This window comes from Globicephala melas, chromosome 9, assembly GCF_963455315.2.
Source record: "Globicephala melas chromosome 9, mGloMel1.2, whole genome shotgun sequence".
Lineage (NCBI taxonomy): Eukaryota > Metazoa > Chordata > Mammalia > Artiodactyla > Delphinidae > Globicephala > Globicephala melas.
In genome coordinates, this window is record NC_083322.1 from 55,443,236 (window position 1) to 55,456,832 (window position 13,597).

The following is a 13,597-nucleotide window of genomic DNA, read 5'->3' on the forward strand; positions in this document are numbered from 1 at the left end:
ATATGTCAGTGAACAGTTGAGTTGTTGCCATCTTTTGGCTGTTGTGAATACTGTTATGAGCATTGGTGTAAAAGTTTGAGTCCTTGTTTTCAGTTCTGTTGAAACTATTTGAGGAACTACCAAAATGTTTTTCATAACAGCTGTATCATTTTACATTCCTACCAGCCGTGCTCAAGGGTTCCAGTTTTTCCACATCCTTCCCAGCACTTGTTATTTTCTGTTGTTTTTCAAAAATAGTAGCCATCCTAATGGGTATGAAGTAGAATTGATACATTCTTAATATAGTGAAATGTTACCTCATAGTTAGTTAAGACTCTACCTGTCAGTTGGCATGTCTTCTTAACTTAAACTTTGTAAACAAGATCTTTGTTTAGGGACTTCCCTGGCGGTCCATTGGTTAAAACGCTGTGCTAAGTGTCCATCATCGGATGAATGGATAAAGAAGATGTGGCACATATATACAATGGAATATTACTCAGCCATAAAAAGAAACGAAATTGAGCTATTTGTAATGAGGTGGATGGACCTAGAGTCTGTCATACAGAGTGAAGTAAGTCAGAAAGAGAAAGACAAATACCGTATGCTAACACATATATATGGAATTTAAGGAAAAAAATGTCATGAAGAACTTAGGGGTAAGACAGGAATAAAGACACAGACCTACTAGAGAATGGACTTGAGGATATGGGGAGGGGGAAGGGTAAGCTGTGACAAAGCGAGAGAGTGGCATGGACATATATACACTACCAAACGTAAACTAGATAGCTAGTGGGAAGCAGCCGCATAGCACAGGGAGATCAGCTCGGTGCTTTGTGACCACCTAGAGGGGTGGGATAGGGAGGGTAGCAGGGAGGGAGACGCAAGAGGGAAGAGATATGGGAACATACGTATATGTATAACTGATTCACTTTGTTCTAAAGCAGAAACTAACACACCATTGCAAAGCAATTATACTCCAATAAAGATGTAAAAAAAAAAAAAAAACACTGTGCTTCCACTGTAGGGGCGCAGGTTCCATCCCTGGTCAGGGAACTAAGATCCTACATGCCTCTTGGCCAAGAAAAAAAAAAAAAATTAAGAAAAAGAAAAGATCTTTGTTTAAAATGAGACTGGTGATGATGATGGCACCCATAGATTGGGTTTTTCTTTGCCCAAAATGACGTTTTGTTATTAACTAGAATGATGAGCTTTGTGCTACAGAATATAATGTCATATTGAATTAAATAATTCGTAAAGGCTCTAAGTCATTTTTGTTTGACTTTTTAAATTTTATTTATTATTTATTTATTTGGCTGTGCTGCGTCTTAGTTGCAGCATGCGGGATCTGTAGTTGCGGCATGAGGGATCTTTTAGCTGTGGCATGTGGGATCTAGTTCCCTGACCAGGGATCAAACCTGGGCCCCCTGCATTGGGAGCACAGAGTCTTAGCCAGTGGACCCCCAGGGAAGTCCTTAATGTTTGACTTTTATATACCTATAGAAAGAATATATAATTAAGTTACAAATAATAAATTGCTACAGTTTTAATTATTTAAATAAAAATTTGCCAAATTCCAGTAAGACAGAAAATTGGAATTTATCAAACTTGAAAGTAAGTTAGATTGCCCTTGCTGTTACTTGGGGATTCAGAGGTAAAAGTAATGACAAGAATGTGATGTAAAATAGTACTTCCCAAACTTTAAAATGCAGAAGGGTCATATGGTGATTTTGATAAAATGCAGATTCTAATCAGTAGGTCTCATGGGGCCTGCTCTTCTGCATGTTTAACAAGCTCCTGAGTAATGGCAATGCTGCTGGGCAGGGGAACACCCATTGAATTGCAAGAATTTAAACTATTAGTGAGACAGAACCCAATTGATAAAAAATACTTTACAGCTCTTAAGGCATGAGAGGCTAAATTATAAATATTAGGTAATCTATTTGGAACTTTTTAAAATGTGTGAATAAATGTACTGATGAAAGAAAATCTGTCCTAGTGGTATTGAGCTTTAGAATCATGCTTCCAGTTCCTCTATTGAAATGCTTCATCTCTCAGTAGTCACTGTGCCTCAGTGTTCTCAACTTTACATTTGGAACAGTACTTCCCACCTGTGCTTTTACCTTGGTGTTGATGAAGGATACTTTTAAATTGCCTTTTCCACGTTTTCCTCTTTAGGGAGTGCCTTGGTGAAGCCCATGAGCCTTGTGACTGCCAAACATGGAAAAATTGGCTACAAAAAATAACTGAAATGAAACCAGAAGAACGTAAGAGGAATTTTAGATAGCTACATATTTTATAATAGCATTCAAAAGATAACATGGTTTTATTTCTTAGAGTCTTCATTTAAAAATGAAGTTTTAAGTTTTCAAGTTTGTTAATGCGAGAGCCCGCCTTTTTAACCCCTCTAACCAACATCCTTTTGGAGATCCCAGGGGGGGAAAGCATAGACAGGTTCCCTGTTTCTAATGGACTTATTAGGACTCCAGGGTAAACAGGGGTCACATTTAAGTTCTGCTCCTATAGTCCTTCCCTTTTATCCTGGGGTGGGCTAACTAGCTTTTCTGTACTTCATGAGAAGAAATGTATGATCTGTACTGAGAGGAAGCTTCTTATTTCCTTGGAAACTTACAGTGGAGGATAAGGCAAGTTAATTTCTTGCTCATGTGGTTCTGTAGATTTACTTACATTAAATGCCATGTCTATAACTAATTTTTACTGAGATGTCTATAAATATATTACTTCTGTTAATCCTCACACAAATGCTATGAGATTGATGCTGGTTGTCCCATTGTACAGATAGGAAGCTAACAGATTGGATTGAGTGACACAGGGGAAACAGAATGGGTTTGAATTAGCCTTCCTAATAGCAGTTCCCATGTTTGACAAGTAAATATATCTGCTTTGCCATAATTTCTCACCTCCTGAAGTAAATATTTTATGACAACTGTCATAAAATTAATATAAATGATAACTAATTTGGTGGTTTTTAACATTTTAAAGAATAGTGTTAGTTTGAAGTATTGCAGATGAGGATTAAGAATTCACACACTTCGTCTACACTTATTATGAGCAAAGCACATAATAAAGATGATGCCAGCCTTCAAAGAGTACAGAGGCTAGAAGGGAAGCAGTCAGATAATTACAGTATCATATGTTAACTAACACAGTTGGATAAAGATGAGAATACAAAAACAGAAACAACTAACTCACATTGGGGACAGAGAATGTTAAGGAATCTTCCTGACAGCAGCGAGATATGAGTTGGGTTTCAGCATATCCACAGAAGCAGAGATGTGGTAGGTAATGTCAGCAGCTGAAGTGACACTGGGAGAGACTGGCTGGCAGCCATGAGTCCCTAAAGGCTTGTATTATATTGGGCAATATACCATTGCCCGAGAGATTATTCTCAGCAGTTTATGTTCACAAGATCGATTTTGTGCACTGACTCGGGGTTATTCAGATCCATGGAAAAGACACTACTTAGGTAAACCAGAATACCAGTTTATTCATTGACAATGAGGACGGTCCCTTTCACATGATGAGAAGGCTCATGTCCTTTAAATGGGAGCAAAGGGAAGTGGATAATTTTAGGATATTTTTTAGTGAGGGCTGATTAATCATTTCTGTCCTGAACGTTCATCATTCAGTCAACAAATATTTTTTGAGTACCTGCTTCCCAAATCAAAAAGATTTGTATAGATTGTTTTTGTTCCCCAGGTTCATTGTATCTCCCTCTTGAATACCAGATAGAGCTTGCCATTGCTCTCTGGATACCCACCCATTAGCCCTATCTGTGTATGAGTATGTCTATGTGTGTGAGTTCCATAAAGAGATTAATACCATTACCCTGCAACACCTTTAAACATGACAAGACGACTGGATTTTGTTTTCTTCTCCTGCTTCTGACACCTAGAAACATCTGTATTTCTATTAGAGATGGCTTGCTATTGCCCACCTACCTGCATTTCTTTATACATTCTGTGGAGTTTAAAATTATGGTCCAGGGGAGACATTTGTGAGAGATGAGGCTGGAAAGGTAGGTGTTGCCAGATTGTGAGGGTTCTTGCCAAATTGTCTGAATTTTTCCTATTAACAGAATAAACCATAGAATGCATTTTTTGGATAGGGAAGTGGCATTGTTAAAGATACTTTTATCAAGATAACTGATAACTAGGAAGGGTAGACTAAAGGAGAGTTAGGTCAGAAGTAGGAAGGTGAATTTTTAGTTTGGGTCACAGGGTAGATCATGATGTCATTGGTGAAATTAGGAAATTCAGGTAAAGGAGTAATTTTCAGGGGAAAATAATGAATTTTGTTGTGGGCATTTTGCACCTGAGGTACCTACAGGACATATGTGTGGAGATGTCCAGTGGCTTTTAGAAGTGCTTGTCTCCAGCTCAGAAAAAATGCTGAGAAAACTTAGGAGTAACTTATTGCTTTTAAATAGTATCTTCATTATGTGTTTAGCATTTATTTAGTGCTGTTTTATGTTAGAGTACAGAAATAAGATGCCCTCTATGCTCTTGAAATTTACATTTTAGAGTTGGAGACAGGTATGTACAAAACTCAGAAAAATAAGTATAAAGGTGGTGTGAGAGAACAGTATACCTGTGATACATTGTGAGGGAGGGGAGGGACAAAGGAGCAGATTAGTTAGGAGATCATCTAGGAAAGAGGTAAGGAAAGCTTTATAAAATAATTGATACATAAGCCGTGTATTGAAAACTGATAGATGTTCTTTACACAGACCAGAATAGGAAGGGCATTCTAGGCTCATGGTAAAGTAAGGCTGTGAAATAGCATGGCGTATGCAAGGACTGCAAATAATTCAGTTCAACCAGTGCAAAGGTGCAGTGAGAGATGAGACTGCATGTGCAGGGGTGGGGGTTATATGTAATGCTGGGAGGTCTGACTTTACCCCGAGACACCAAAAAGGAGTTTTGAGTAGGAAAGTGATAACTGAAGATGTTTGCTTAGAAAAATCATTCAGGTGGAAGTGTGGATGATGAATTAGGGGCTATTGAGATACTAGGTAAGAAAGCTGTTTCTGAGACAACTTCAACATGTCCAGGTGAGAGAACATAAGGGCTTGAACAAGACAGCCAATACAGATGGGAGAGGAAAGGTGTTTACAGGAGAAGTAAGAAGATAACTTTTCATTTTATTAAGTTATTAGTCTAGTGTACTTACCAGTTGCCTAAAAGAGTTAATGCACCACAAGAAGTAATTAGTACAGTATAGTATTTAATTCTTGAGGAGAAAATGGCCAGAAGTATGTGATTTGAGATATAAAGCAAGTATTTTGAAATGGGTGACTATTTTTAGTTATCCCTTGCCAATGTAAAATTGGATCAATCATTCCATATTCACAAATAAGTCTTATTAGAGAAGAAGAAGGAGAATGACCTGGCTAGTCAGTACAGATTTTTGGAGGGACTCTGACAGATTGTCCTTGCATAAGATAATGATCCTGATAATGAAGAGAGAAGAGAAATAGAAGACCTAGTGTATACGTTCACAGTGTATACGAACACAGTGTATACGTGGTTACCTCTGGTGGCCAGAGATAGGGAGACCTCAAGTAAAAACTGAAGATAGTCCTCAAAGAGTCCCAAATAGGATTTTAATTCAGAAAGATGGAGGAACTTTAGAAAATTGGATAGGAGGCAAGAGACACAGGACACCCGCAAGTGGTCCACTGCAAAGGGAGCCAAAGCCAAGACTGCAGAGAAAATTCCCCATTGCTGAGAAAAAGTTGTCTCACTGTATTGATGTGTAATCACCACAGTGAAACTTGGTGGTAACCAGTAGACTATTAATGGCCACTTTTAAGTTTATGAAATTTAGGGTAAGGCTTAAAGCAAACAATAATAGGCCACTGTAATACTTAAGTAGAACATCACTGTTAAATATACAAAAATAATACTCCAAAAAAGAAAAGTATGATTTAATGCTGTATTGGGTTCACATATTAATTTGGGTCATGGTCACATATCTTTGGCATAAGAATTTTCAACCGAACTTGTAGATTCATGAGATCGTTTTCTCCCTTATCCCTAGTTTTCCAAAGTCTTTGAGTTATGAGACTTAAAAGGAGTGACAAAATCTAATTGATCAGAAAAATATTAGAAAATATACTGAGCTCAGTTGAAAGAATTAATTCCATATAAAGATTGAAATACTGTTTTTCAGTACTGAAACTGCCTGTATTGCAGCTTATCAGAGCAAGAAGCAGGAATGATTATATTTTCTGTGAAATGATAGTTAATTTATAAAAATTTAAGACCAGTTTTTTTCATAGTACATACTCAGTAATGGTTATTGAATGAAATTCAATAGTCTTTTAAGAATTCAGTCTTTAAAAGCAACTTTGTTTTCACTTGAGCACATGTTGATTCTACTAATAGATCTGAGATTTTTATACTGTAATACGTGATTAAATGAAGTTAATTTTTCTTACAAAGAGACCTAAAAGCACACTAGATTATTAAGGAAAGAAGATCGAGCTATATTAGACATGCATCTGAAGTGAAGAGTTTGGAAGTCAGTAGGGATGGAGAAGACTCACCAGGTAGATTGAAGGGAGTTTGGGTATTGCAGGTATTGAGAAAAGTATGTACAAAGGGCAGATGTATGAAATGAGCATGTTCAGAGCACAGGTAGTAAAGGCATTTCTTCCCGTTCAAATTTTTGTTGTACTAATAGTTGGTTATTTTCTGAGCATGATTTACTTCATATAATCCTCTAGAATGCAGTCAGAAACTAGCATTCTCTCCAAGGGTAGGAGAATAAAACTGTTAATGTTGCAGGCCACACAGCTGCTTTGTTTTAATGGCTTTGTGCTTTATTTATTATAACAATGGACAATAAAGGTCATAAGAATATGTTGGAGACTCTGAGCTAAAAATAATGTTGATGCTAAAGGGAGGAGAAAGGCCACTACTTTAAACAAAAATTAGACACTGTACTTAGTGATTAGGTTTTATAGCAGTACCCTTTGTAAACAGCATTACCTTCACAGCTGACCTTCATAGCCATTAAGTATAGTATGTTCCTTCTGAAACTCCTGTTCTCCACCAAATTATCTGAGCATGCTCTGCACCACACCCTAATCGAACCATCTTCTACCAAGTGGCCTTAGAAATGGAGTGCAGTCTGAGCAGTTCGTTGCTGCTATTGTTTCTCTCTGCTATGTGGAATTGAAAACCAGTGCTTTACAGTCCAGCAGTAGCTGCTGTTCTGTTGTTGACACAAACTTAAGTCGGTAGGCACCCAGGGTTCCTTGCAGCAAGACACCCCCTGCCTCCACTCCTCCACTGCTAGGCTCCATCAAAGGGCTGTTGCTGGTGCTCATCTCTTCCAGTTCATATGCAGAGCCAGTTCCCAGGGGTCAGACAGCCCAAACCTTTGTCGCCTTTCCTCTCCATTAAATCTGGGGGTTGAGTAACTTTTTCTTTTAAACTTCAAAACTTCTGATTTCTCCCCTGCTTTCAACAGTAGGGCTAACCTGTTACCCAACCCTTCCTAGAATATCTGCATATAATGAGGGTCTTAACTGAATGGACTACTCTCAAGGATTTCAAAGTGATTTTCAGACATCTCTTTCAGTAAAGAAAAGGTAGAACTTCCCTATGTACTTGAAGTTAGAAAACAAACTTCATTACTGTCATTCTTGCAGGAAAAAATAATTTTTTAATTATGTGTCTACCACTCTCTCCAGCCCCTAAATCTCTGCATGGGTGGTGGTGGAGATTTATAGAACATAAAATGTAAAAGTTAGAGTCTTTAAAAACCCTGGCATTCTTTAAGAGTGCAGATCTCAAATTAAAGTAGAATAAACAGAGTTTAAGATGATGAAGAGTATAAGGTTAGTGTGGGGATAGAGGGTGGGAGGACCTTACCAGTAGTTAGTGGCCAAATCATGAAGGGCTTTGTATTCTTTGCTAAAACAGTTTGATTTTATCTTGTAGTCAGTGGGGAGCAATTAGAAGATTTAAAGATTTGTATTTTTAAAATATCACTTTATAGAGGCAATATAGTGTGGGTTGTGAGGGTGGGGGGAGAAGGATCTGGGAGCTAGGTTGGTTTCTGTGTTTTAATTGTCTGGGAAGAAGGTGTGGACGATCCTAGCTAAAGCAATAAGAAATGGGAATGGAGAGAAGATGGATATGAAAGAGGAAGAGATAGAATCAATGGGACACAGTAGATGAGGGAAAGAGGAAGGTGTCCAAGATCATGCTCTTCCTGGATCTATTCTGGGTAGAAGATCATATCGTTTAACAGGACAGGAGATAGAGAAAGGAGCAGATTTGGGGGAAATGATGAATTTACTTTCAGACATGTCATTGGATTCATTTTTATTTTGTCTTAAATAATCATGGGTAAAAACTTTGCCATAGACCCTAATAGGAAAATAAGTATATATTTAAAATTGAGAGACCACCTGCAAAGAAAACTTTGAGTGTTTTTCCATCTGGAGTTGTACACTAAATCATTTATTTCTGTATTTGTGCTTTATATCCCAAAGTTGTGGGAGTTAGTGAAGCTTATGAGGATGCTGCCAACTGTCTCTGGTTGTTAACTAACTCCAAGCCTTGTGCTAACTGTAAGTCTCCAATACAGAAGAATGAGGGATGCAATCACATGCAGTGTGCTAAGGTAAGTTAAAGAGGATTGTACAATACATGCTTTGCAGTTAGAACCTTCATTTGATTGTGAATCCAAAGAAGAAATGCTGTAAGCATAGGTATCTTATTGGCTTTCAGATGGATTCTAGAAGATTGTATTCTACATTCTTTGTTAAATAACATAAATGTTGGTTTATATTACTGAATTTTACAATCATGATGAATGTTAAAAATAAAGGTAAGGATTCAGTGGTACTTGGCCAGATCAGAAATGCCTGAGTCCTTCCCTCCCAGTCACCTACTCCCCCAGTGAGGATTCTGAGAGAGTTTTGTGTATATATAAATAATGTTAAATGATCGAGTGCTACCTTACATAGATCTCTTGCAAAGCTGATTTTGGAGCACACAGCATAGTCTCAAGGTCCAAGTCAGGCCCCAAGCAATCCCCCTAAGTCCAAATTTAAATCCTGGTGTCTCTATAAGAAAGGTGCCCAAAACAGTGGGCAGACTTTAGGTTTGCTAATGAAATCATCAATTAAATAAGTAACTCATTACTATATTGAAAATGAAAATGTCACTTGGCTAAAAATTATTATAAATAATTACTGTTAGAAGGCTACCTTCCTGACCTAGATTGCATAGAAAGAAACTACCATATTTAAAACAAATATTCTGGAATTAAGTTAATAATATTTTATTAATCCATGCCTACATTTATGAACATTTTTGCTTAACTGTAATATTATTATGACTTCAAAAATAATGACAGTTACCAGATGATTTTATATTATAATAAATTAACATGAATGAATTGTCTTAGTGAGACAGCAATGATTTCCTAAGAAGAAAAACTTAGTAGTGTTCTGAGTAAAATGCTCAGAATTGCTTATTAGTTTAGCTGATCAGGCCAAAATTATTTCATTTATATGCAGTCCTATCTCCAACATCCATATTAGTTTTTTCTTGGACAGTCTGATATAGACTACATAGATGTGTAAAAAAAAAATACATGTTGACCATAAAAATCAGCAGTTGGGCTACTTATAAAAGGGCGGGATCCAACATTACCTTTATTTCAGTCATAGCACCTACCAGCAGTAAGTAGTTGATAGATATGTATTGAGTGAATGAATATTTTCATGAATTAATCAGGCTAATGATGTAAGGTAATTTATCTTAAACAGATTTTGCTTAAACTTCTTTTGCATATAAAAGAAACATTTACTTACATACTATGTAAATGTAGTCTTATTTAACCATCTGAAGTATTTGCATTGAACAGAGGAAACTGATGAGTAATTCTCATGACATAAAAGGAGACATCTAGGAAGTGTTTATACTTTTATAGGTTTTTTAAAATGTGGGACAACAGGTAATATGTAATTGAATCTATTTTCTAACACAATGACTAAATCATAATATACCTTTATTAATGCTTCAATATTGATTATTACTCAGTAGATAGTTTTTACTTTCTGGAATCAAATTGTTAAACATTTTAAAAGAATGACAGGTTTGGCCCTATAAAAATAAGTTCATTTATTTTAAAAACTCTCTTTATTCATTTCCCTTTAGATAATTTTCAGGAAGCTATTTAAATATTGCATCCTTACACATTTTAAATCACTTATAGTAATTTATTGATCTGGCTCTGTGGAAAACTATGCTGCAACTAAAAAATAAAAAATTATTAAAGTTCTATATTCTTTTTCTTATCATAGAATGTAAAATTTTGCTGTTTGTAGAAAGTTTTGCCACTAATTTTGAGAGATCAATGGAGCTGTACTGAAGGGTACTTGGATCAAATCAGGCACAAGGTTTGCTTTTAGCAGGCAACAAAAGAACTTGCATACTGTCAGAACCTTGAAACAGGTACACAATTTATTGTGTAAGTACATGTTTGTGAAGGGCTAAATGAGGACAGAGACTTTAATTCAGCTCTCTGTTCGTGACATACCAGGTAGAGAAAAAATTAATGAAGATAAGACTTGACATAATGACTAAGGTATATCTGATTACTATATATTCAGACTCTGTATCCTGAAAAGATGGACTCATGCCATATTTTCAAGTACCCATGGAACATTCACCAAAAAAATTAACCATTGATCATCAAAGAAAATCTAAATAATTATCCAGAAAATAGAGTGGTGTAATCAACATTCTCTGATCATAATGGAATAAAATAGAAATGAATAATAAAGTTACAAAAAGCCTTTTCATTTGGAAATTTAAAATCTCTCAAACAACTCGTGAGTAAAAATAAAATGGAAATTAAAGAATTTCTATAAATAACTACTTTTTCAGAACCTGAGGGCTATATTTAAAGCAATTCAGAAATGTGCATAGCCTTATTCACTTAAAATGATACAAAATAAGGAATGAATTAAGAATATGACTCAATAAATACAAACTTGAAAACAAGGAAGAAGAATTTTTTTAAATCAGAAATCAGTGAATCAAAAACTGAAAAACAATACAACTAATAAATAAATCCAAAAGTGGTTTTCTGAAGGAAAATAAATAAGATAAACCACAAAGCTTGCAATAAGAAAAATGTGGGGGTGAGGGAGTTCAAATACACAATATAAGAAATAAAGGAACTGGGACTTCCCTGGTGGCGCAGTGGTAAAGAATCCACCTGGCAATTCAGGGGACACGGGTTCAGTCCCTGGTCCGGGAAGATCCCACATGCCACGGAGCACCTAAGCCTATGTGCCACAACTACTGAGCCTGCGTTCTAGAGCCCATGAGCCACAACTACTGAAGCCCGCATGGCACAACTACTGAAACCCGCACGCCTAGAGCCCATGCTCCACAACAAGAGAAGCCACCACAATGAGAAGCCCACACACCGCAACAAAGAGTAGCCCTCCGCTGGCTGCAGCTAGAGAAAGCCCGTGTGCAGCAACGAAGACCCAAGGCAGCCATAAATAAATAAATAAATAAATAAATTTTAAAAAGGGGACTAATCAATAAACAAAGCAAAGTAAAATAATAATAAGAGATAACTTTGCTCAACTCTTGCAGATAAATTTGAACTTGGTTTTGAAATGGACTGATTTTCCAAGAAAATATAATTTATTGAAACTAACTCTAGAAGAAATATCCAAACAAACTCACTCCGTAGAAGAAAGAGTTTTTCAGTGATCTCTCCTTTAAAGGCAATAGGCCCTAACAGTTTCACAATAGAGTTTTATCAAAGCTTTAAAGAATAGGTAACTCCAATGTGATTCAGACTGTTTCCAGGACAAAAAGAAAAAAAAGAAAATGGAAACTTTCAAATTATTATTATAAACTGAGTAGAACCTTGATACCAGCACTTGACAAGATTATAAAAATTAAAACTGTAGATCTGTCTTATTTATGAAGAAGAATGCATGAGTCCTAAATAAGATAATGGAGGGGAAAATACAGATATTAGCAAATGTAATCTAGCAGAGTGCATTAGAAGAATAATTGAATATCGATTATATTTCAATGAAAAACATGTTTTTAATTTTAAAAAAAGACTAATTAATCATGTGAGGTTTATTCCGGGAATACAAGAATGGTTTGATATTTAGAAAGCTATTACTGTACCTCATTTTAGTGGTAGATACGAGAAGAAAAACCATGTAAATTTTCTGTAGATGCCAAAAAGGCCTTTGACAAAAACTCAACAACCATTCTTTATAAGACACACAAAGAAACAGGAATAGATAGATTCTTCCTTTTATTGCAATAGCATGATAAAAATAAATCTCTTAGTCCAAAAGTTAGCATGATGTTTAGTGGGGAAACTAGAGGTACTCTCACTAAAATTGAGAACAATATAAAGATACTCCCCATCACAAATATTATTAACATTGGACTGGAGATACCAGTCAACATAATTTGACAATGAAAAGAAATTGGGGATATAAAAATTAGAAATGAGGTGGGAAAATTGTCATTTTTTACAGCCAGCATGATTGTATATCTAGAAAGCCCACAAGAATCAACTGAAAAACTATTGCAAACAATAAAAATTCAATTAACTAGCAGAGTACAAAAGTAATATGCAGAGAGTAATAGCCTTCACGTGTGCCAGTAACATTCAGATAGAATATATACTGAAAAAGAAGACCTCATTTATCTAGAAAGAAACTTAAGAAATGGATAAGACTTACATGAAGAAAATGTTAAGACCCCTATCTGTAGGACACAGAAGATGACAAACAAATAGAAAGATAACAAAGTTCTTGGATAGAAAGATTCCAACAAAAAATACCAACAGGTTTTGTTTCTGCATCTAGATAAGCTAATTAAAAGTTCACATGGAAAAACAAAGTAAGAAGAGCCAGAAAACTCTGAAAAAGAACAGTGAGGAGGAACTAGCCTTGTCAAACAGTAACCCATACTATAAAGGCTCAGTAATTAAGACAGCATGGTGCTGGTACATGAATCTACAGATCAATGAAACACAATAGAAAGAAAGCCCAGAAAATAGACACATAAATGGGAATTCAGTATATGGTAAAGGAGGCATCTCCAACCAGTTGAGAAACATGGACTGTTCAGTAAATGGTATTGAGACAACTGGGCAGCTATGTGGAAAAAAAAAAAGTTTAATTCATACTGAATACCCAAATAAATTCTGAACAGATCAAATATTTAAATATTTTTTTAAACAAACTCTAAAAGTACCAGGAGAAAACATAGATTTAAATTGGAAAGAACTCTCTGACTCAAAATCCATAAGCATTTAAGAGAGAAAAAGATATATTTTCATACTGGAATACTCATATTTTTTGGCATTGTCTGCGAATTATGGTAATTAAGAAAGAATTTTTTTTTTAAAATGAGAAATAGGTTTTATGTTATCTGTTCTGATTAGAGGCCTTTTTAACTTATTCCCAGTTTAAAAATCAGTTTGTCAAAGTCAACAGAAGTTTTCAAATACACTGGTGGAGCTTTATAGACCAAGGTAAGATTACTATGCACCTGAAAAATGAAACATTTGTCAGGAT

At 35.7% G+C, this 13,597-nt stretch overlaps 1 protein-coding gene across 7 annotated transcripts in view; it reads left to right on the forward strand.

Moving 5' to 3' along the window:
- ANKIB1 (ankyrin repeat and IBR domain containing 1) overlaps window positions 1-13,597 on the forward strand; it is a 159,253-nt gene that overhangs the window by 129,501 nt on the left and 16,155 nt on the right. For all 7 annotated transcript variants that reach the window (XM_030857290.2, XM_070046339.1, XM_070046338.1 and 4 more), the window contains 2 exons: window positions 2,155-2,243; window positions 8,507-8,637. In XM_030857290.2, coding sequence (XP_030713150.1) covers window positions 2,155-2,243; window positions 8,507-8,637 — 220 coding nt within the window. The remainder of the gene's footprint in view (window positions 1-2,154; window positions 2,244-8,506; window positions 8,638-13,597) is intronic.